The sequence below is a fragment of the Plecotus auritus genome (genome assembly GCF_963455305.1).
Source record: "Plecotus auritus genome assembly, chromosome: 5".
Classification (NCBI taxonomy): Eukaryota; Metazoa; Chordata; class Mammalia; order Chiroptera; family Vespertilionidae; genus Plecotus; species Plecotus auritus.
In genome coordinates this window covers 53,068,732-53,092,093 of record NC_137776.1, presented here as the reverse complement: position 1 = coordinate 53,092,093, position 23,362 = coordinate 53,068,732, and the positions used below count along the sequence as shown (strand labels likewise).

General features: G+C 37.6%; 1 protein-coding gene across 1 annotated transcript in view; it reads right to left on the bottom strand.

Annotated features, from left to right (window-relative positions):
* Positions 1–23,362, bottom strand: part of SCN7A (sodium voltage-gated channel alpha subunit 7) — an 87,103-nt gene that overhangs the window by 4,506 nt on the left and 59,235 nt on the right. The window contains exons 16-24 of the mRNA XM_080667300.1: positions 19,385–19,490; positions 17,003–17,157; positions 13,801–13,974; positions 12,104–12,208; positions 7,370–7,648; positions 4,338–4,391; positions 3,416–3,553; positions 2,258–2,359; positions 1,677–1,947 (exon numbers count right to left, since the gene is read on the bottom strand). Of these exons, the coding sequence (XP_080523426.1) occupies positions 1,677–1,947; positions 2,258–2,359; positions 3,416–3,553; positions 4,338–4,391; positions 7,370–7,648; positions 12,104–12,208; positions 13,801–13,974; positions 17,003–17,157; positions 19,385–19,490 (1,384 nt within the window). The remainder of the gene's footprint in view (positions 1–1,676; positions 1,948–2,257; positions 2,360–3,415; positions 3,554–4,337; positions 4,392–7,369; positions 7,649–12,103; positions 12,209–13,800; positions 13,975–17,002; positions 17,158–19,384; positions 19,491–23,362) is intronic.

Here is a 23,362-nt window from a genome sequence, read left to right as displayed (position 1 = left end):
CCACACAGGATACCTGCCTTCCGAGACCTCACCTCCAAACAGCTTTCTCTGACCACCATTTCCTCTCTTTCTGATTCAGTAATTCTCACTTTAGTCTCCTAGGGCTCTTTAATGCCATATTCCTCAGTTACCTTCCTACCCGCTCCCTCTGCCTTAATGCACTTTCAGTCAAACGTCTTACACTTGTCTGTCAATAGTAGTTGCACTGTTTCTACTACCAGGTGAATGAGTGGATTTTCTGGAAGCACAGCTGGGCTGACAGTTTATCTACATTTTTTTTTACTGCTGACTACACACAATAGTACTTGACAATAAATATTAAATATTGTCCCTATACTCATGGAGCTCACATTCTAGTATGTGTCTTATAGGAGGCAGACAAGAAACAAACTTTTCTCTGCCTAAAACCCTTTTCTCCTATTTTATTTCTTGGCTACCTCCTTATCCAATAGTTAACTTCTGCTTTTTCCATGAAGTTTTCTCTGACCTCTACTTACTGATTAGGTGTGCTGCTGTAACATCCCTTATATAACATTTTCATTAATAGCACAGTAAAATGCACCGTTAATTATCTGCATGGGTGCAGTCCCTGGCCTGGCTGTCGATCGAAGTGCAGCATCTGGCATGGAAGGGCAGATCCCAGCTGACCTCTGGGCCCTCCCTGGGCAGCACCTGGGCCCCCAGGTCCCCGCATGCCCCCCTCCCCCTGAGTCACGGCGCCTGAGTCCCCACGCGGAGATGCAGTGAGCGTGGCTGGATGCCGTGGGCTGGGGCATAGCGTGGGCCTCTGGGCCACCCAGTGGCGCTGCATGGAAGCCAGGTGAGCAGCATGCTCTCTCCTGGCCGGCCTCCCAGACCGGCTCCTGCACGAACCCGCAGCGAGCCTGACCAGCCCCTACGGTCCCAGTGGCTGTGGCCCAGCTCACCCAGAAGAGGCTGTGCGGGTGTGGGGCGGGCGCCTTGTGGATTCCCGGCACCTGAGCTCTCCTTGCCAGCGCTGCATCACCAATGCCCGCTATGTTCCGCGCCGCCCCCTGGTGATCAGCGCATGTCATAGCGAATGGTCGAACTCCCGGTCAAACAACCACCCGAGGGGACAATTTGAATATTAGGCTTTTACTATATAGGATTATAAACTATGAGCATATAGGAATTATGGCTAACTTGTTTACTAATGAGTTCTTTGAATATAGTGCAATATCTATTCACAAAGAGGACAATCAAATATATTGGTTAAATCAAAGACTGAGATCTCCGGAGTAAAACTAGTGACCTAGAGCATTAAACTCTACTGTTGTGAAAGCTGTAAGTAGTTTTAGAGATTAGAGAAAAGGGAAAATAGTGAGCTTGAAAGTTTATATTATGCTAGGATATATAGAGATTTAGTGTCATCCTAGAAAAATAATGTAGTTGATATACTGAAGGGGTAATTAAATATTTACCTGGTGGTCTGTGAAGTAAAGTCTGTGTACTAATTCAAACAGTATTTTTGAATATTTTATATATATCAGGCATGTGTACAGACATTTTTATATAAAATGCAAACATGTAAAGCATTTCTGTTGGAAATAACAAGGGTCCCTACCTGCTTTGCTGAGTAAGAGGAGACATTTACTATAAGAACTTGCCTGAATTAATATTACTACAAATAAAAATCTGACTACATGAAATCTTACCTGTAATAGAGAAAATGACCACTATAAAATCTAAAATGTTCCATCCACTGGTGAAATAGTTACAACGGAAAGCGATGAGCTTCAGCACACATTCTCCAGTGTATAGAATAACGAAAAGTAGCTGAAGCCAGAGGACAGCAGTATCCATTTGTCTACTCTGTTCATCACTTTGTATCATAAGGGTTATTGCTTGGAAACAGATAAGAACCATAATGATGATATTAAAAGCTTGACTTGTTACCAAGTCAAAGATGAATCTTTGGAACTTGTTCTGTGGGTGAAGAAAAAGGTGTAATAGTCATATTAATAGGATATCTATACACACACAAAGTCTTTAGATTTATATCTTTCCTTCCAGCATAAATAGGAGAGTAAGTCAGGGCCTAAGTTTTTACCAAACTAGAATTATAGCACACAGTCAAAGCAAATAAGACCATCAAAAGCTTTGTCAAGGAACACATTTATAAAATTTTTTGTCAAAAGCATTTGTTGTTAAGAATTTTAAAAACATGTTTATTTTAAAGATGAATATGTCAAGGAAACTTTTTTAGAAACTTTAAAAAATCTAGATGTTTTCTTACTCCTGGGCGAGGTATTTTTTGAGAGTCCTTATACATCAGCTTCTTCAGTGTTAGATATTGTTTCTCTTGTTTTCCTGTTATAAAGATATTGGAGCCTCCCTGGTAAAGAAATAAAAGAAAAATATATTAAAATCAGATTTAATCCAAATTTCATTTTATATTAATATGCATTTTGGAAAGCTTGGTAGTGATTGATTTAATCTTTAAAGAAAGGCTTAACTGCAATGAAATAAATCATGTTTAAACATGTCTGATTTTCTGCACAAAAATTCATATAAAACATATATGGAATACATATTGGTAGTGATTGATATTTAGTTATCTTTTGGTGCACCTTCCTGTGGGTGGTCAACCTATTTAAAATTTTCAGTTTATTGAGCTACCTCTTGTTAGACCAAGACAAAGGGGAAAGGAAATCTCTAGAAAGGCTTATCTTTCTAGAAATTTGACCACCGATCTCTCTAATCCCATCTGAGATTCAGAGTTGTTTATTTACCAGAATCTGCACATAGCTAAACTTTGCTGACATGGCTAAATTGTACTTTTAAAATTAAATGATTCTTTTCTTTGATTTGTTAGAAGGCTTTCCTCCACCAATAAAAAGTAGGTCCATGTGGTTAGAATAAGTAGACATAGACGAATTCTGAAACCTTTACAATTTGTAGAAGCATTTACACGAAAATGGCACCAAAGAAGTGGTTCAATTCTGCCTCTGAATTCTTTCTAAGTAAGTACTCCTATTTAAGCCACCCAATTCAAATGTATTACTCTCTCTACTTCTAGCATGAAAGCTACTCTAACTGAGAAGATGTGTATGCTGGTTATGACTCTGAAGACTGAAAATTTCAGAGAGGAAAAAGGTGTAGTCTTCACATATTTGCGCAAATGCACAATGTTTTTTATTTCTTAGCATGCCATTATTTATGAACATACTAGTACATATAGAAACACTTGGAATCTTTACCTTTTAAACTTGTTTGTACATACTTGAATATAGAAAACAATGTACAGAATGAACATTTTAGCAATGTTTATCAATATGCAGGAACATCAATCTTTTTTTAGGTGAGTACCAAAAAGAAATGACATTAAGTTGAATCCAAAATCAATCATTTGAAGCAGGACATTCTTAAAAATGCGTTTGATATTTATACTTATCTTTATTTTTTGCTTGTTGAAATTAGCAAGAATAACACCGACCAGCATAGTCAGAGGAAGAAATAATCCAATGATAATAAAACCAATAAAGTAACAATACATATAGATATTCGCTTCAAAATCAGGCTGCATATTTACCTAAAAGTGAAGTTAAAAAATAAACAAAATGAGGAAGAGCATAGAGGATTTTTAGAGCAGTGAAAATACTCTATATGATACTGTAATAATGGATACATGTCACCATACATTTGTCCAAACCCACCCATTCAATGTACAACACTGAATGAACCCCAGGGTAAACTATGAACTTTGATTGATTATGACATGTCAATGTAGATTTATTCTTGGTTAAAAAATATACCATTCTGGTGAACGATGTTAACAACAAGAAGGCCATGCATGTGCGGAGGAAGGGGGTATGTGGGAAATATTTGTACCTCCCTCTCAATTATGTTGTAAACCTAAAACTGCACTAAAAAGAAATTCTTTAAAAGTAAAAATGTATAAAAAGTGAAAAAAAGGAAAATATTGATACTGACTTTTTAAAACATTAGATTTACAAAATAATTTCTGATAAGAAAATCCAACAATGCTACTTGAGGTATGTTTTCTCTTTGATCATTGGTGAAGAGATATCATTGCTTTGTTTACTGGATTTTAAAGTTTATTTTATTGGTTTAATAATTGTTATGAAGTCTGATAATCCTTCAAGTGGGCCTATTGGGCCTCAACCATTGTATATAATCCTGAAAGGACTTCATTGTCCGTGAGATACTCAATCTGAACAGTATTTAACTTTTGTCTAGCCTAAGTATTTGCTTTTACACTGTTAATTATTGTTCTTGCTAGTGCCCTGTTCTTAAATTAGAAAAATGACTTTGCTTGAACTATAACAATGACTTTAGGATTATACTGTACTTACACCAGTAGAATCAACAGCTGAATTCATAATAGTGATCCATCCATTAAATGTTGCCTGTAAAAAATGGCATGTATTTAATTCTTATGGAAATTTTATGCCTTATGGCAAATTAAAGTAAAACTCAATCTGTTATTAATATAGTAAAACATTTGATTAGGGAGAAACCAAGATGGCGGCATAGGTAAGCACCTAAACTGCTGCCTCGCACAACAATTTCAAAACTACAACTAAAAGACAGAACGGACACCATCCAGAACCACAGGAAAGCTGGCTGAGTGGAAATTCTACAACTAGAAGGAAAGAGAAAAGTTCACAGAGAATTGGAGGTACAGCAAAGGGTCTTTGTGCACGCAGAGAGGAAGGGTGGCTGAGAGCCTGGCTGACTTTCTCTGGCGGAAGGGGGAAGGAAGCCCCCGACCTCACTGAACCCCAGTTCTGACTGCACTGAACTTCAGTCCCGTGTGAAACCCCGTGGACCCAGGCTCATACAGGGGGAGTCTGGACTGTCAGGTAGAGAGAAAGGCACCCGGAGACTCGGAGACCCGGGGGAGACCCGGGGGAGCCCCAGCAGGCAGGGGTCTGAGGCGTGCGCACCAGTGTGCACAAAGGCTGCGGAGGTTGCCACAGGCTTTCCCTAGCAGAAGGGAGTTGGAAGCTCCTGACTACACTGAACCCCAGTTCTGACTGCACTGAACCCCAGTTCCAGGCGAGCCCCTGAGGACCCACGCTCTTGTGGGGGGAATCTGGACTCTCGGGCGGAGACTTGGGAGCCGGGGAAGGCAGAGGTCTGAAGGCGCGTGCGTGCAAGGGCAAGGCTGACTGGAAGCCAAGACTGTCTGCTCCACCCTGAGACTCCACCCCATCCAAGCTGAGCACAGAGGCTATTGCAATTTGGCAAGTCTAATCCTATAAGTCTGTCTCCAGCACTGAACTTCTCCCAGCGTAGACACAGCTGATCCTTACAGCCAACTGGCCTGCAAGTCAATTCCACCCAGTGATACCAACAACAATCAAGACTTAACTACAACAAGGCTGTACACACAGTCCACAAAGGGGTGCACCAAGAGTATCCACCTCAGGTTAACTGGGGAGGCCGACCCACTGGGCCATATAGGAAACCTAGCACACAAATCTACCCTACCAACTCAGGGAAGCAGTCAAAATGCGGCGTCAAAGAAACAGATCACAAACAAAAGAAATGGAGGAAAACAAACGACTGGATATAGAATTCAAAACCACGGTTATAAGGCTTTTCAAGAATATCCTAGAAAAGGCCGATAAATATAAAGAGACCCTCGAAGATATGAAAAAGGACCAACTAGAAATTAAACATACACTGACTGAAATAAAAAATATTATACAGAGACCCAACAACAGACTAGAGGAACACAAGAATCAAGTCAAAGAAGTGAAATACAAAGAAGCAAAAAACACTCAACTGAAAAAGCAAAAAGAAAAAAAAATCCAAAAAATTGAAGATAGTGTAAGAAGCCTCTGGGACAACTTCAAGCGTACCAACATCAGAATTATGGGGATGCCAGAAGAAGAGAGAGAGCAAGATACTGAAAACCTATTTGAAGAAATAATGACCGAAAACTTCCCCCACCTGGTGAAAGAAATAGACTTACAAGTCCAGGAAGCGCACAGAACCCCAAACAAAAGGAATCCAAAGAGGACCACACCAAGACACATCATAATTAAAATGCCAAGAGCAAAAGACAAAGAGAGAATCTTAAAAGCAGCAAGAGAAAAACAGTTAATTACCTACAAGGGAGCACCCATACGATTGTCAGCTGATTTCTCAAGAGAAACTATGCAGGCCAGATGGGAGTGGCAAGGAATTTTCAAAGTGATGAATAGCAAGAACCTACAACCAAGATTACTCTACCCAGCAAAGCTATCATTCAGAATTGAAGGGCAGGTAAAGAGCTTCACAGATAAGAAAAAGCTAAAGGAGTTCATCACCACCAAACCAGTATTATATGAAATGCTGAAAGGTATTCTTAAAGAAGAGGAGGAAGAAAAAAGTAAAGATAAAAATTATGAACAACAAATACATATCTATCAACAAGTGAACCTAAAAATCAAGTGAATTAAAAACCTGAGGAACAGAATAATCTGGTGAATATATTAGAATCAGGGGCATAGAAAGGGAGTGGACTGATAATTCTCAGGGGGAAAGGGGTATGGGGGTGTTCAGGAAGAGACTGGACAAAAGTCATACACCTATGGATGAGGACAGTGGGGGGGAGGTAAGGGCAGAAGGTGGAGTGGGAACCGGGTGGAGGGGAGCTATGGGGAAAAAAAGGAGAAACAATTGTAATAATCTGAATAAAGATTTATTTAAAAAAAAGAAAAAAGAAAAAAAAACATTTGATTAGTAAGACTGACCACACTTCAATATATTGTGTAACTGAGATTCCTACCATTTTTATTATTACATTTATGTTGTCTGTTAACAGATATTTAAAATTACTTAGTGTAACTGTAGTTGGTAACTAAAAATATTTTAAGATAGTATAAATAGAAAGGCAGAGATATAAGTAGAGAGATAGGTATATAGTAAATAAATACATGCTCCTCAGGTATCTTAGATACTTGTAACTGCTATTACACGTGTTTTTCTATGGGGGAGCCAAGACCAGAATGGTTCACCTCCTCACATCTGCTAGATGTTGGGTGACTGAGTAGTCATTCTTCAAAGCACTAAGTAGAAATAAAACTGTGGTAACCTGAGTTGGACCAAAAATTGTGACCCTGGTACATGATCAGTGATAGAAGCAGGTTTGGCCAGTACCTGCCATTTCCCCAGTCAGTCCTGCCTTCATCTCCCCCGCCTTCTCCAAAAAGTACAGAAACTGTTTCACTTTTGTTTTTCCAAATGAACTTATTTGTTTATAACATGTATCTATGAACAAATAATAGCTAAAATAATGTATAACCAATTGTATGAATCATCCACATTTTGTCCTTATGCTTACCTACAATATGGATGCACATGTAAAAGATAATAAAATCAAAAGCATACTTACTACTTGAAGCAATGAAAGGAAACTATTTCCAACATTATCAAAGTTCAGTTTTGCATTCTCCCATGGCATGGATTCATTGAATACAAGACTTTCACATTCACTCCCATTACTGACTTCATATGTAGAAAATCTTTCTCCACTTGTTGGGTCAATGCATTCATAGAACGTGCCAGCAAATAAGTTTACTCCTATGATGCTATAAGCCAGCCAGATCATAAGGCAGACCAGAAACACATTTAAAGCTGGTAAAGTTGTTTTCATCAAAGCTCTCACAACCACCTGGCATATAAAAAACAAACATGTAAACTTTAGGTAAGAAATGTGAAACTATTTTGATTAAATTGGAAGTGCTAATTAATTTAATGTCATATTGAAATAACAAAAAAAGGTTATCTTTAAATCACACACATGCTGGTATTTGAATAACCAAAATAAAAAATTTCAATTAAAAATATACATGAAAAATCCAGATAGTCTCAAAATGTTTTTAGTAAAAATAATCATTAAAAAAACAACAGAGCTAATTAATATAAATGCTAGAATAAAGAGTTATTTTACTGATTTAACACACGTGTATCAACTATTGTGCGAGAAATGGGCAAGACAAATGAACCTGTATACATGTCTAAGATTATCTAGAAAGCATATGAGGCCCTGGCTGGGTAGCTCAGTTAGTTAGAGCATCATCTTTTTTTGTTGTTGTTAATCCTCACCTCAGGATAGTTCTCAATTGATCTTTTAGAGAGAGTGGAAGAGAGAGGGAAAGACAGAGAAAAGCATCGATGTGAGAAAAACACATGAATTGGTTGCCTCCTGTATGTGCCCTGACCAGGGCCCAGGCTGGGGAGGAGCCTGCAACCAAAATACATGGCCCTGACCAGATTCAAACCAGGGTCCTTTGGTCCACAGGCTGACTCTCTATCTACTGAGCCAACCAGCTAGGGCTAGGGCATCATCTTGATATGCCAAGGTTGATGCCAAGGAAGACACCAAGGCTGACCCCAAGGTTGTGGGTTCAATCCTCAGTCAAGGCACATATAAGAATCAATCAATGAATGCATAAATAAATGGAACAACAAATTGATGATTCTCTCTCTCCCTCTCTTCCCTCTCTCTCTCTCATCAATAGAAAGCATCTAAAATGAGAATAAAATAGGACCAGACGTAATTGTTGGGGATTCTAACCTTCAGGAGGAACAGCCTACCTAGAAGAAAGTAAAGAAGTGGCAGAGTTTGACATAAAAGAAGACCAAGAGATTGTAGATCAGTGAAGTCAAGTCAGAAGACTGTTCCAAGAGACATGAATAAGCAGCTAGCCTCACAAATTCATAAATCACTTCACTGAATCACTCTATGTCACTGGTGAGATACTGCAGAGTGGAAAGTTTGGGAAGCGAATTCACTACCTAAACTTGAATAACAGAAATAGCCTATAATCACTGCCTTCATTTCCTCAACTCCCTTCATTTTTTAATATTACAATCAGCATTGTATTTATTCCTAATCACTTCACTAATGCTGGTATGGCAAATGTAAAACCAGTTGTTATATCCAACAGAATATTTCAAATCTTTGCTATAGAGAGAAATATCAATGGGTTGCTTCCCTTACTCACTCTGACCAGGGATCAAACCTGCAACCTTTTGGTGCACAGGATGATGCTCAACCAACTGAACAACTCAGTCAGGACAATCTTTGCTATTTCCTTATCTTTCAGTTACCATTTACACTTTTGACTCTCTTCCCTCGAAATCACTTAGTTTTCCTTTTTTTCTGAGTCACCATTGATTTTCTTTTCTACCAGTCTAACCTTTCCTTCCCTCAGTCATTACTGGATACATATACATTTGCCTGTACTTTCTTGCTTATATTCCTTAGTTTTCTGGCCTTGAATTAATATCTTGACTTTTAATTACAGTTTCAAAAAGACTTTATTTCTAAAACTAAGTCACAAGTCCTTTGTTGACACTTTAGGTATTTTGATAGGTCCACTGTTGCCGCTGATGAAAAAAATGCTATGCCTGTTAGTAATTGCACATATGTAAGAATAAAAACCATGGATATGATTGACCCAAATATTTCAACAGGGGGAGAAGACCCAAAATTCATTAAATACATAAAATATTAATTTTGTAATCATGTAGCTTCCTTATATAATCAGTGATATATCTTCAGAGATCATTCAACTACAGAATTTCCAGAGGTTTCAATGAAGCTTAAGATCTAGAACTGACCTTGATCTAAGAATGGCTACTACTAGTATATACCCGTCCTTGAATTGTCCATGGCTACAATCTCACTGCCATTCTAGTGAATGTTTGGCATCAAATAGTAGAGTGCTTAATTTACAACAAGCAGAGGCAGCTTTCCTACTTTTCTCTAAATTAGGTGCAGACAATTTGCTAATAGAGGCACTCTTCATCCCGTGTATCTAAATTTATTAGAGAAAAAAATAACCTTGGTATTATCCCATAACATTTCTTACAGTAACAAAAAGTTTACTTTAGTTACATTAATTAACATCTCTCTGTGTGTTTTCCAGCTTCATGGAGGTATAATAGACAAATAAAAGTTGTATATATTTAAGGTGTACAAAGTCATGATTTGGTATATGTATACATTATAAAATGATTCCACAATCAAGCTAATTAACCACATCTAGTTCTTTTTTGTTTGTGGTGGTGGTGGTGAAAACACTTCAGATCTACTCTTGGAAAATTTCAGGTGTACAGTATAATATTAATAACTGTATATAGTCCCCATGCTGTACATGAAATCCCCAGGCCTTATTCATCTTATAAATGAAAGTTTGTGCCCTTGACCAATATCTCCCTTCTGTAATTCCCACCCCACAGTAATTTGAGTTAACAGGTCATGTGTAGTTTACAGCCCTAGCATATTCTATAAAAATTTTCTATGGCTATGTTTATGCTGGAAATTTAGTTGTCTTGTTATTTTAACCTCTTCAACCACATTTTACTTCTCAGCTTATTTTCCTCCTTATTTTGGTTTAAAAGCAAACCATTGGGGATAATACCACCTTATGGGCCTCTATAATGCTGTTAAAAATATTTCATAAGTTAACCAGAGACATGAATAATTGTATTAGTTATTATTTAATTATTAATGATAATCCCATAATTCTTTTTTGCATATTCCTAGAAACTGAAAAGTAGTTACTGCAATAATACAAAGCTTAACTTCAGAAAAATTAACTAGGTGACTTACATGAAAGGAATATCAAATACCACAAAACTCAAAGGGATTTTCTTCAGGTTTAATAGGAGACAATTATAGTTCCTCTTCAAAGGCAACTTGAGCCTAAGTCTAAAATTCAATTCTCAAGTCCCTAAGTCGTGACCTGTATTTTACTAAAAACCATGTAGCTGTATGTTTTTAAAGATCAAACCAAACATTTATGATCAGTTTGCATAGACATTTTTTTCTAGGCTCAGTTCATAGTAAACAATGAAAACATTTCTAAGAAATATATCTGGATAGCAGGAAATCATATATAAACTTGCAGAAATACATACAGTCATAATAGAGGAAACTCTGATCTTTAGTAACATGGGAAATGGCAATGGTTCTGGTAAAATAAGTGGCAGATACTGTAAAAAGCACGTTATGAAATTTTAGTCTCCAAACACAGAGGGTCCCAGAATAACCAAGTAACTTAAGGGCTGAAGGGAGGTGAGCCATTCCTGCCTGGAATAAGATTTCTATGTTGTACATCAGCTCCTCACGCCCCTCAAAGATGGGAGTTAGTCTTCTAGTCATCTTCCTGGTAAAACCAAAAGAACTTCCAAGACTCATTCTTGCCTTGTCAACATATAAGTTCTCAAATTCAAAATGTTTCAGCTCTTCAACTACAGTTCAGACCCCAGTACATGTTGTGTGACTTCTGGCTCTCATCTCCCAAGAAGAGAGAAATGCTCCTCCCATGAGCCCAGGGAATCTACAGCTACCTAAGGTCAACTCTGTGCTGTCCAGCTCCTCGCCCTTCTCAGGGTCCGGCTCCACAGGGCTGTGTGCGGGCTCTGCTCCAGGCACCAGAGTGACACCAGGCCCCTACTCCGTGAACCATTATCTGGAGCACAGTCCCCCCCTCTGGGGTGTCTGGGGCAAGGAGGACAAGGAAGAGGATGCGAAGACTAAGAGGGAGCTGAGTCCCACGAGCGAGCATCTGAAAGGAGGTGTCACCCTGCCTACTCCTGCAGCAGCAGCGGACCCCTTTCCTGCGGGGACCAAATGCTGGGGGACCCTACGGTGCAGGGTGGACCCTTGCTCTCCTCTGCCGGCCTCTGGATTCCAGAGGCTCTGCCTGGGAGCAGCACAGGTTGGGCATTTGATCCAGGAAGTGTTGGTTCACAACCTTTGGAGTCTCCACAGGTTGAATTCAAAACTGTTCCCCTCACACAGTTTTGTTTGACAATCAAGGGCACTTTGGAACAAGGCTAGTAGATTTCTGCAGAAAATATTTTATCTCAACTATTAGGGTTTTTGGTTTTTTGTTTCACTTTTGCTTATTTTTATTAGTTTTCATCTTAGGAACAATAAACACCTAAAATCCTAGTAAGCAAAGCTAATATACCAGTACTCTTCTTCTATACTTTTAGTAGAATACAGGATTTTTGTATTAGATTTTTGTACAGATTACAAAACTGTACTTCTGTGGAAATTTAGTAATTTTAAATTAAAAGTTATAGATAAGTTTAGGAACGTTTCTCTTACCTTCATTCTTTCAAATTGAGACAGAACTCTAAGTGCCCGAAGGAATTTTATGGACATAAGTAGTTTTAGTTCCTGAGATTTGCCTATTAAGTTCAGACAAAATACCTAGATATGTGAAAAATAAATAATTAATAGGATTTAGTGTTAACTTTAACAAAAACAATATATAAAATAAACTTCTCGCCCTAGCCGGCTTGGCTCAATGGATAGAGCGTCGGTCCCGAGTTCGATTCCGGCCAAGGGCATATGCCTGGGTTTCGGGCTCGATCCCCAGTAGGGAGTGTGCAGGAGGCAGCCGATCAATGATTCTCTCTCATCATTGATGTTTCTATCTCTCTCTCCTTCTCCCTTCCTCTCTGAAATCAATAAAGAAATATATTTTAAAAAATAAATAAATAAATAAACTTCTCATTTATTACAAAAAGAGACATAGTCAAAGCCTACCAAGAAATATGCAAAAGTTTTACTATATATTTCAATCCATCTTTAACAATGACTTATAGAAAGGTATAAGAATATCATTTTGTGTTAAAATCACTTAAATGATTTAAAGATATCTTCTGATAATAATACATATTACTAAAATAAATAATATATATTGTTTATTATTTATTATAATTTATTTTTATTATACTTTATTCTTTATTATAATTAAGGATTAATATTTATATCCATTTTTTAGTTTGTAATTAGATTAAAAATCAGTTTCATGATTTCAATATAGTTATAGTATACAATCTATTTGCTGAAACAAAACTGAATATATTTACATATTCATCTGTATATAAATATAGTTAAGACAATATACAGAATTATTTTAGAGGAAAGGCATCAAGAAAGATATAAATATTGTTAAATACAAAGAATAGAAATATGGTAAGGTTATTTTTCAAAGTAAACATATTTGCATAAAAACGATTAGAGATTAATAAATGTTAATAGAGATTGAGCAAGGTGGAAGAGTTATGATTAACTTTTATTGTGCCTTCATATTTTCTGTAATTACAAGGCAACATAAATGAAAAATGTGGAAGCCAGAATATCAGATTGGAAGCTATTGCAGTGATCCAAATGAGGGTTTTTGGTTGCTGGCATCAGTGTGGTACTGGTGAAGGAAATTATATGTATCTCATTTTGAAAATATAATTTAAAAGTTGAGCAAATAGAATTTAATTTTTTTTTAAATATATTTTATTGATATTTTACAGAGAGGAAGGGAGAGGGATAGAGAGCTAGAAACATCGATGAGAGAGAAACATCGACCAGCTGCCTCCTGCACACCCCCTACTGGGGATGTGCCCGCAACCAAGGTACATGCCCTTGACCGGAACCGAACCCGGGACCCTTCAGTCCGCAGGCTGACGCTCTATCCACTGAGCCAAACCGGTTTCGGCAGAATTTAATTATTTTAAGATGCTGATAATTTCAAAATATTATGCAATAAGCCTAGTTTGTTAACAGTGGGTACATAGGTGACTGTTAGAATAATCAAGAAATGAAGTGCTGAATTTTAAGTTTTAGAATGAGAAGAAAAGGATAAATATTAAGCATTACAAATGAAGAAATATGGAATGTTGGTGACTAAAAATGTATATAGAGAGATAAAGGAAGATACAAGTAAATGGAACAGTAAAAGAGTAAGAATAAAGAAGCAACAGCAAATCAAATAGCTCTAAAATGTTGTTTTGCATACGTACAATAACAACCATGAAGTCCAGCCTGTGCCAGCCATTAGTGAAATAGGCTTTAAAACCATACGCCACCCACTTTAGAAGCATTTCCAGAATAAAGATGTAAGTGAAGATCATGTCTGCATATTCCAATAAGATTTTAATAGTCTTTCTTTGATTGATATATATATCTTCAAAAGCCTATGGGGAAAAAATTCACGGATTAGCATACATGTAATTTCTAAAACATTTTTTGCATGAGGGGAATGGAATGCCATCTCCAAAAAGCAGATGGTGAGCAAAGTCATAGGTTGTAGTCTCAAGGGCTGGTTCACTTTTCTTGCATTTATTCACATAACCCATAAGTATCATTTTCTGATCCAATGCCTGTAACAGACATCATTAATTGATCCTAGAACCACTTCTTATAGAGATTGAACATGACTTCATAACTGTTCTAAATAGTGACCAAATCAGTTAATCAACCTTAATATAAAAGGCGGTATTTGCAGTCACATCTGATGTGGCTCTTATCTCTAATTCCATGTGGCCAATGTACAAATATATGCACTTGCTAATAACAGAGCAGATATTGTTTTTTAAATGTTTTTAGAAATCCACAGTGTTATTATAAGAAAACGTCACAAAGCTTGTTTCACTGCAGGAATAATCAGGTACACCAGTTAAAACACACAAATATGAAGTAAAACTGTAATAGTTTCTCTAAAGCTTCTCAGTTTTAAAAGGTCAACCTTGGTTTTTCTATGAAGGATGCAAAGTTTAATAATGACATTCAAAGCAATTTCATGCTGCTTTTATTTTAGCACTGACAAAAGGCAACAAAGTACTAATAATCTCAGGCAGACTTGTATCAAAGTATATTCAAGGTTAAAAAGTAAACAAGGATTAAAATAACCTTATTCAAAAAATGGTGTGATTTTCATAAACCCACTGTTAAACAAAAGTAAATATAAAATGACAACAGAATTACTGACTTAATTGAACCAATTATGGAGAAAAGTGTCTATAAAAGCAAATTATAAGTATCATCTAAAGTTACTTTAAAGGACTATTTTATTCCTAGAGGCCCAGTGCACAAATTTGTGCACAGGTGGGGTCTGGCCAGCCCTCTCTGATCAGGACCGATCGGGGCCAGTCGGTTGTGGGGAGGGGACATGGGAGATTGGCCAGCCGACCCTGCCCCTGATCAGGGTTGGGGGAGGTGATTGGGGGCGGGGCCGGCTGGGAGGAGGGGCCACAGGAGGTTGGCTGGCTGGCCCGCCCCTGATCGGGGCAGGCTGGCTGGCCACAGTGAGTGTCATAGCAACCGGTCGTTCCAGTCGTCCAGTTGCTTGGCTTTTATATATATAGATGTGTATTTATTTTTTGAATAGGCATATAATGCAAAACAATATGATAAGATGTACAGAAGTCTCCATTTTAATTTAAAGTTTTAAAAAACAGGCAAAGCTAATCAATGGCAGTTGAACTGCACATACTGGCTACACATATGGAGTGGGGAAGTGACTGTGAAGAATCAGAATGTGGTTCTGAATTCCTGGTAATGTTCTGTTTCTCAAGCCAAGTGACAATAACACAGGTGCATTTACTTTGAAAATCCTTTATACTGTACAATTATAATTTGTGTGGTTTTTCAGAATGTGTAATAAATGTCAATATAAAGTCTACTTAAAAACATATGCAGTACAAAGTATGGTTCCCAACCATTACTTTATCTTCTCTATCCTGTGCATCTCACAGTTAACTATTTCTTATGCATTCTTCTCTGATCTTCTTCAATCAAACAAAGCAAATAATATACATTCTATTACTCTTGTTTTCTTACCTAAAATGTAGCATGTAATACACTTTATTCTAGATCATTTTTTTCACTTCTTACCATATCTTGCAATATCAGAATGCATACAGCTCCTGCGCTTTTTAAATAGCTGCACAGTATCCCACTGTACGATAATCCCATAAATACCTATTATGGACTATTTTTGCTTTTCAATCCTTTGCTACTATAAAAAATTATCCTGTGAATAGCTAGAAGTACAGGGCATACCGAGTCCAGATACTGCTTATTTGAGAGATTTTAGGAGAGTCTGAAGCATGAACCAAGACAGACTATTCATATGGTAAAGCCACTGGAAATGCATTGGGTGAGATGAAGTCTCAGGGAATCACCAGGGTGGGGCCAGGTTGATGGAGACTCAGATATGGTCCCTACCTGCTGGCTCTTTCAGGGTGAGGCTCTGAAAAGGAACAATAACCTCTTCCAGCACTTCTGGCTGGGAAAAATGCTGTCCCTCCGGTTCTTGTCCTGATGCTGGTGAATTCAGTTCCTCCCTGTATGTCCCTGATGACTTTGAAGGTGCTCCCACAGTGCAGGAGCACAGAATGAGTGAGTATAAGTCCAGGCATGGACCCTTTAAGACAGTGGTCACCAACCTTTCGGACCTCAGGGACCACCAGTGATCTGCAGACCACCAGTTGGTGACAGCTGCATTAAGAGAAACCCCTGGGACTTCAGCAGTCTTCTTTGTCAGCCAGCCAAAATCCCGACTGGTTTTTATAGCCAGAAATTATGGGAACTTCTCTTCCTGGTACTGGAACCCTGGGCTGGGGGTTCTGGTGTGGAGCTTGGAACCCTGGTTCCTCAGGGGGTCCCTCCACAAACCACGATATCCCTCCCAATTTTTATCTGCCACATTTGGGTGTGGAACCAACTGATTCAGTGTCTTCATCCCTCCTACCAATCTCAATATGTCTTCTTTATATCTTTAGCTGTAGCACTTCTGTTTAGCTACATTTCAGACAGTTCTGAATGATGGTTGTTCTGTAGTTTAGTTGCAATTTTGATGTGGTTGTAGAAGGATGCAAGTACCGAGTTTACCTGTGCCACCATCTTGACAGGAAGCCTAAACTTTGTTTCTTATATGAAACTTTATTAAAATAAAAATTAAGTATATTTTAACATTCCTTCTCCCCACTGCCATTAATATACAGTATTTTGGAATTGTATTATTTATTTAATATTAAATGATGCCTATACAGATTTTAAATAAATTATAATGTATGTCTTTCAAAACTAAAATCACAGATTATGAACTATGGTGGTATAATAATAAGTATTAGGGGGGAAACTAATTTGTTATGGTGACTCTACAAATTAACAGACTTCTAATATACTTTTCCTATAAAAATCTCACATACCCTTACTTACCAGAGCACCTGTGCTGAGCAAAGTGACAAGGCCAATGAAACACTTAAAAAAACTGTTTTCTACAATCTTGCAGCAGGTTTTCCTTATGTTTCGCCAAATTTTTCCTCTCTTGGATTCTCTACTAATTTGACCTGGTGAAGATCTTCGTTCATTACCTGTCAAGAATAAAACTGTTTAAAAAAATCTTGACAATTCATGAAAAAAATAAACATCTCAAAGTTTCTACCATATGCTTTACAGAATCTAATATAGGTGGTCTCTGACTTACAAGCAATTGATTTTTACCCCTGCTGTACTGAACACTGCAATCACCGAGGAAAAAACACAAAAACTTAACTTGTGAGTTTGGTAATTAAAAGAAATTATGAAAGGCAGAGATGACTCAGCACATTCCCTAAGCCTGCAAGACAGAGTCTGAGAGTAGAATTTATCCCCTACTAGTATTACCGCTTCTACAAAAAAAAAAAAAAAAAAAAAAAAAAAAAAAATTAATTACACACATACATCTTCTGAATATCACATTGATATAATGCCTGAAAATTCATTCTCTGAAGATTCCCATGGCAAAACAAGTATTCCCATTTAAATTCACAAATATTTATTAAATGTCAAGAAGTATTAGTATCAGTTAAATTGATTTCAATTCTTAGATGGTATGGAAATGGGAATTTTGTTTGAGATTAACTGAGGAGCTAACCTAGATTATGGAGTACTTTGTGAGTAGGGTACATGTGCATGGGTTTTGAACTCTGTTTTCTGGTCAAGAGATTAGCATAAGGAAAGCTAAGGAGAAGAGAGTGATTAACCTATAAAAAAATGAGGAAATGGAGGTGGGTGGAGTTTAACAACACTTATTATTTTAGAATTTTACCCAATATCAATGTATATGTCTTTGGTCAAATTAAAAAAAAAAAAAGGAAATATTTCTTCCCTTGTTTTGGATGAAACAAGTCCTACAACTCAGCTACTAAGAGCAGATGTTTATTTTGAATATAGAAATTTGAGCATTTAGCAGTTTCTATTTTGATGATGTTCAGTCATTTCAAAGGACTAGAACCTGTAGCCATTTGTTAATCTTCCTAGGAAACTACTTTTAATTATAAGTCAGTAAGAGATGTATGTTACATATCTAGAGAGTCAACCAACTGAAGCCTTATACATTTCTTAATATTCATGTGGAATGCAAAAATATATCACTATTACATGATTTGTTTTTCTATGAAAGTTAAGGATGCTTTCATATGAATATTTAAATGTTGACTCCATTCCACAAGGCATAAAAATACATATACACATAACCCTGATTCAATTTTTTTAAACAACCTTATAAAGTAAGTTTTGTTATTACCTTCATTTTACATATAAGGAAATGAGTCAGAGAGAGGGTAAGTATAAGTAGAGGACTGGGATTTGAACTCAGGCTCTCTGACTCCAGAGCCCACACTTTTTTAAAAAAATTATTTTTAATTTTTATTGATTTCAGAGAGGAAGGGAGAGGGAGAGAGATAGATAGAAACATCAATGATGAGGGAGAATCATTGATTGGCTGCCTCCTGCACTCCCCACACTGGGAACTGTGCCCGAAACCTTGGCATGTGCCCTTGACCAGAATCAAACCTGGGACTCTTCAGTCCACAGGCTGACACTCTGTCCACTGAGCTAAACCAGCTGGGGCAAGAGCCCACACTCTTAACTACTGCTTTAGATTCCCTAGAAAGTAGCCCCATTTCCTTTTTTCTAAATGTTGACTTTTTTCTTGATATTTATTTTAGTTTTCTATCAGGATTCACATGGGAATGTGCACACACACTGTGTGTATTTGTTAGCCAAATTAATAAGTTTTCTACAATTAAAAATATATCCAATAGTATTATTTAGATTAAGAGAAATTTAGTCTAATCCTATCTAATAAAGGAGTAATATGTAAATTGACTGTCACACCAAGACACGAGATGGCCGTCCCCATGTGGACACAAGATGGCTGCCACAAGATAGCTGCCACAAGATGGCCTGCAGGGAAGGGCAGTTGTGGGAAGTAAGGGGTGACCAGGCCAGCAGAGGAGGGCAGTTGGGGGAGATGAGGCCAGCAAGGGAGGGCAGTTGGGGGGGAACCAGGCCTGCAGGGTAGGGCAGTTGGGGGGGACCAGGCCTGCAGGGGAGGGCAGTTGGAAGCCAGCAGTCCTGGATTGTGAGAGGGATGTCCGACCGCCCGTTTATGCCCGATCCCACTGGAATCGGGCCTAAACGGGCAGTCGGACATCCCTCAAGGAGTCCCAGATTGGAGAGGGTGCAGGCTGGGCTGAGGGACACACACCCCCGTGCATGAATTTCATGCACCGGGCCTCTAGTTGCAGTATAATATCCAAAGAAACTTTTTCTTACTGTTTTTAAGATGCTTTGGCTTCTCATGTTCATGGATCATTTCTTCTTCTTCAGAGATAGCAATATCAACTGTACTGCATTCAGATGAGCTAGATGGCTTTACCTTCTGAAAAGAAAAAGTCCCACCAAAAACGTAAACAAAGTTTCATTTACTCACTGTAGTTACTGTTCACCTCATTTTCAGAAATAAGAAAATTTTGCACACAAATACCATTATCAGATTTAAAAGACTTTAGGTCAAGTTCATGATTAATATTAAAATGCGTACATATCTCTGTGATTGATGGTGTTAAAATTATTTTAAAAATTAATTTAAGATAAAATAATTTTTAAAATTTAATTTAATTTTTTTTATTTTTTCCATCACCACTTCAAAAAGAAAAAAACAAACAAAAAAAGATAAAATACATTTAAAATTAAAATTGACATTTAGTTAATAACACTGTTCTCGCAAATGATGTATAGGCTATCTCCAATTTCCAAAAGGATTTGAGTTCCAAAGTTTTCTAGAAGTTATTCACAAAGTTTCCAGGATGCTATTTCAATTATATAATAGCATCAGAATAAATCACCCCTTGATGCTAAAGATGGGCAGCAAGGGTGTACTTAGTATTTACTGTAAAATCCAGTCCAGACATTCTTATGTATTTCATCATACAATGAGATTGATGGAGGTTATCCTGAAGCGAAATGAAGAAATGGCAAAAGGAAAAGGGTCAATAATAGACCTGGGAAAGTGGTACCAGGGTATGCAAAGAGGCTAGTTGCAGAGATTGACATTTTCCCCCACTCTATTCTTGACTGAAGTTCAAGACTGGCTAGAATAAGGTAGTCATGACTTTGTACATATGACAATAATGCAAGTGCAATGCTTGTTCTCTACTTAAAATTATTTTCCCACATTGCTTTCTTGCACCTTATTGAAAAGTGGGCATACAACATATCATCTTTTAAAATGACCAAGATCCCAAAGTTAATAGCACCTCAAGTCATTTTCTAATTTTAAAAATTAAGATATGTGTTTAAAACATTTGGAAGAAAATCAATCTTATTTCTTAAAAATTAAGGAAAGCTCCAGTAGAGTACGTAAAAAAGGAAATTATGAATGTTTTGTCCTACTTCTTCCTCTTATGCACAAAAAATGTCAATCAATATAATTAGGAAGCTTTGTTTGCTCAAACCTCAATGGTAATTGTCATTAAGACAGTATGGCGCTCAATTTAAAAAATATGTCCAGCTGAATATTCCTCTTAAATAAATAAATCATTTTTATAATTTCATTTCTCTTAAATTTTCTTTATTTCTGATTAACTAAAGGCTATAGCCATGCACTGATTTAGAAGTAGACAATAAATAAATTAATATTATATTTAAGTTTTTTAGAGTTCTTAAAACCATTGCACCTAAACACTTTGATGTGATTTTTTCCAAACTCCTTTGAGTATGCATTATTTTAAATTTACAAATAAATCAATTAAGATTCAAAATTATATATAACTTATTTTAGTAGGAGATTATTTAATGGCATGAAAAAATAGCCATGATATATTGCTACATAGAGAAAAGTTATAAAACCCAATTTAAAGTTTGATGTTATTGTTATAAAACTTAGTTACATACTTGTAATTTAAAAGGCTGAAAGTTTAAATACCAAAGAAATGAGAGTATATAACTCTGAATTATCAAATTACATGTGATTTTTATATTTTATTCATTGGCACTTGAATAAAATCAAGCATCCTAGGTACTCATGGGCTATGTAATCTGGAAAGTGTGTAATTAAATTAATTATGTAACTAAAAACATACAAATATGTGAACAAATCTATGAGTAGCTAACCAATCAATAGGACCAAATAAGTATGCAGCATAAAGTTCAACATATCCAATTATATTTAATTTCTTCTTTCCTTTACATTTTCATATCACAGACTTTTTAATGAGATTTGGAAAGGAGCTTCCAAGAACATCTTTACACGGTGTGCTGTGATAAATAGCAATTTTGCCCAGAGATGGATGATAGTCAAAGTCTTAAGTAAAGATACAGAATTGTGCTGGAGAGGAATTTTCTCTGGTTTTCTCATAATGGTATTATTTTTTTAAAAAAGAAGAAGAACCTGAGACTGGCTGGTGTAGTTCAGTGGTTGGTCATTTGACCCATGAACCAGGAGGTCAAGGTCCATGCAGGTTTGGGGGGCTTGATCTCCATTAGGGGGCATGCAGGAGGCAGCTGATCAATGATTCTCTCTCATCATTGTTGTTTCTATCTCTCTCTCTCCCTCTCCCTTTCTCTCTCTGAAATCAATAAAAACATACTTTAAAAATATTTTTTAAAAAGGAATCTGAGAGCCTGGCTGGCTTGGCTCAGAGCTTGAGCATTGAGCTATGAACCAGGAGGTCACAGTTCAATACCCAGTCAGGGCAAATGCCTGGGTTGTGGGCTTGATCCCCAGGGTGGGGCGTGCAGGAAGCAGCGGATCAATGATTTTATCTCATCATTGATGTTTCCATCTCTCTCTCTTCCTCTCCCATCCTCTATGAAATCAATAAAAATAAAAATAAAAAAGGAATCTGAGATTGAGTATGCTAAAGAGCGAAAGTTTCTCTAAAACAAAGATGCCTTTACTAAAAGCTAGAAAGCCTTTGAATAATTGAAATTCAACCCTTCTATAAGGCCAGTTTCAGAAGTTATTGCCCAGAGTGGCTGCCAAGCCAGAAGAGGTTTGGAAGACAAGATGGTGCTGGAGAGTTTGGGGACCTGTAAAGAGACATTCTTTGCCTCTCTCTCCCTGGTGTCTATAAGTAATCTGAGAGGAGTCCCTAGTGAGTTCCAATGCAAAAAGCCCACAGTGTCATTGTGACCTAGATAGATTGTAGCTTTCCATTACACTATATCTCCTCTACTAAGACATTATGCTGCTTTCAAATGAAGACAATAAAACTGTATCCAGTAGGATGTATGCATGCATGTGAAAAGCAAGGGAAGTTGGTTTCCCTCTATTCATTAGTCCAATTTAATTACATATGTTATAAAATACGTTGCAGAAATGAACTGACAAGAATCTTAGAATTTTAGCAAGCAATAATCTATCTTAGCAGTGTTGTAGTCCAATCTCACAATTTAAAGATGCCCAGAAGAGTTTAATGATTTCTCCAGTAGTACAAATTGATTTTGAAAATTTAGTTTTCTTCAGTATGCTTATCATCACTCCACACTGCCTGTTTATTAATTTGTATCCTATCTAATAAAAGAGTAATATGCAAATTAACCACCACTCCGATATACCCACAAGCCACGCCCACCAGCCAATCAGGAGCAAATATGCAAATAAACCCAACCAAGATGGCTACAGCCACAGAGAGCAGGAGGGAGGCTTGGGTTTCCCCGGCAATGGAGGAAGCCAAGCTTTCCACCTGCCCTTGCCGGCCTAGGCCTCCACTCAAGGCTACAAAGTTTCAATGATAGGAGATACATAAAACCAAACAGAAATGGTGGCAGCCACGGAGCTGGAAAGAGCAGGAGGCTAGGGTTGCCCCCAGCGATGGAGGAAGCCAAGCTTTCCGCACACCCTGGCCGGCCCAGGCCTCCGCTTAAGGCTACAAAGTTTCAATTATAGAAGATACATAAATCCCAACAGAAATGGCTGCTGCCACAGAGAAAGCAGAAGGCTTGGCTCCGTTCCAGGCTACAAAGTTTCAGTTGTAGAAGATAAATAAACCCCAGATACCAGGGCCTCTGCTTGGGTCGCCAGGGGGCGTGGCCGGCCTGCAAACCACCACAGGCCCCTCTCCCAGGCCGCCCCACACCCCAAGGGAAGCCCCACCCTGATCTGGGACACCCTTCAGGACAAACCAGCTGGCCCCCACCCATGCACCAGGCCACTATCCTATCTAATAAAAGAGTAATATGCAGATTGACCATCACTCCAAAACACAAGATGGCTGCCCCCATGTGGTCAAAGATCCTGCCCCCATGTGG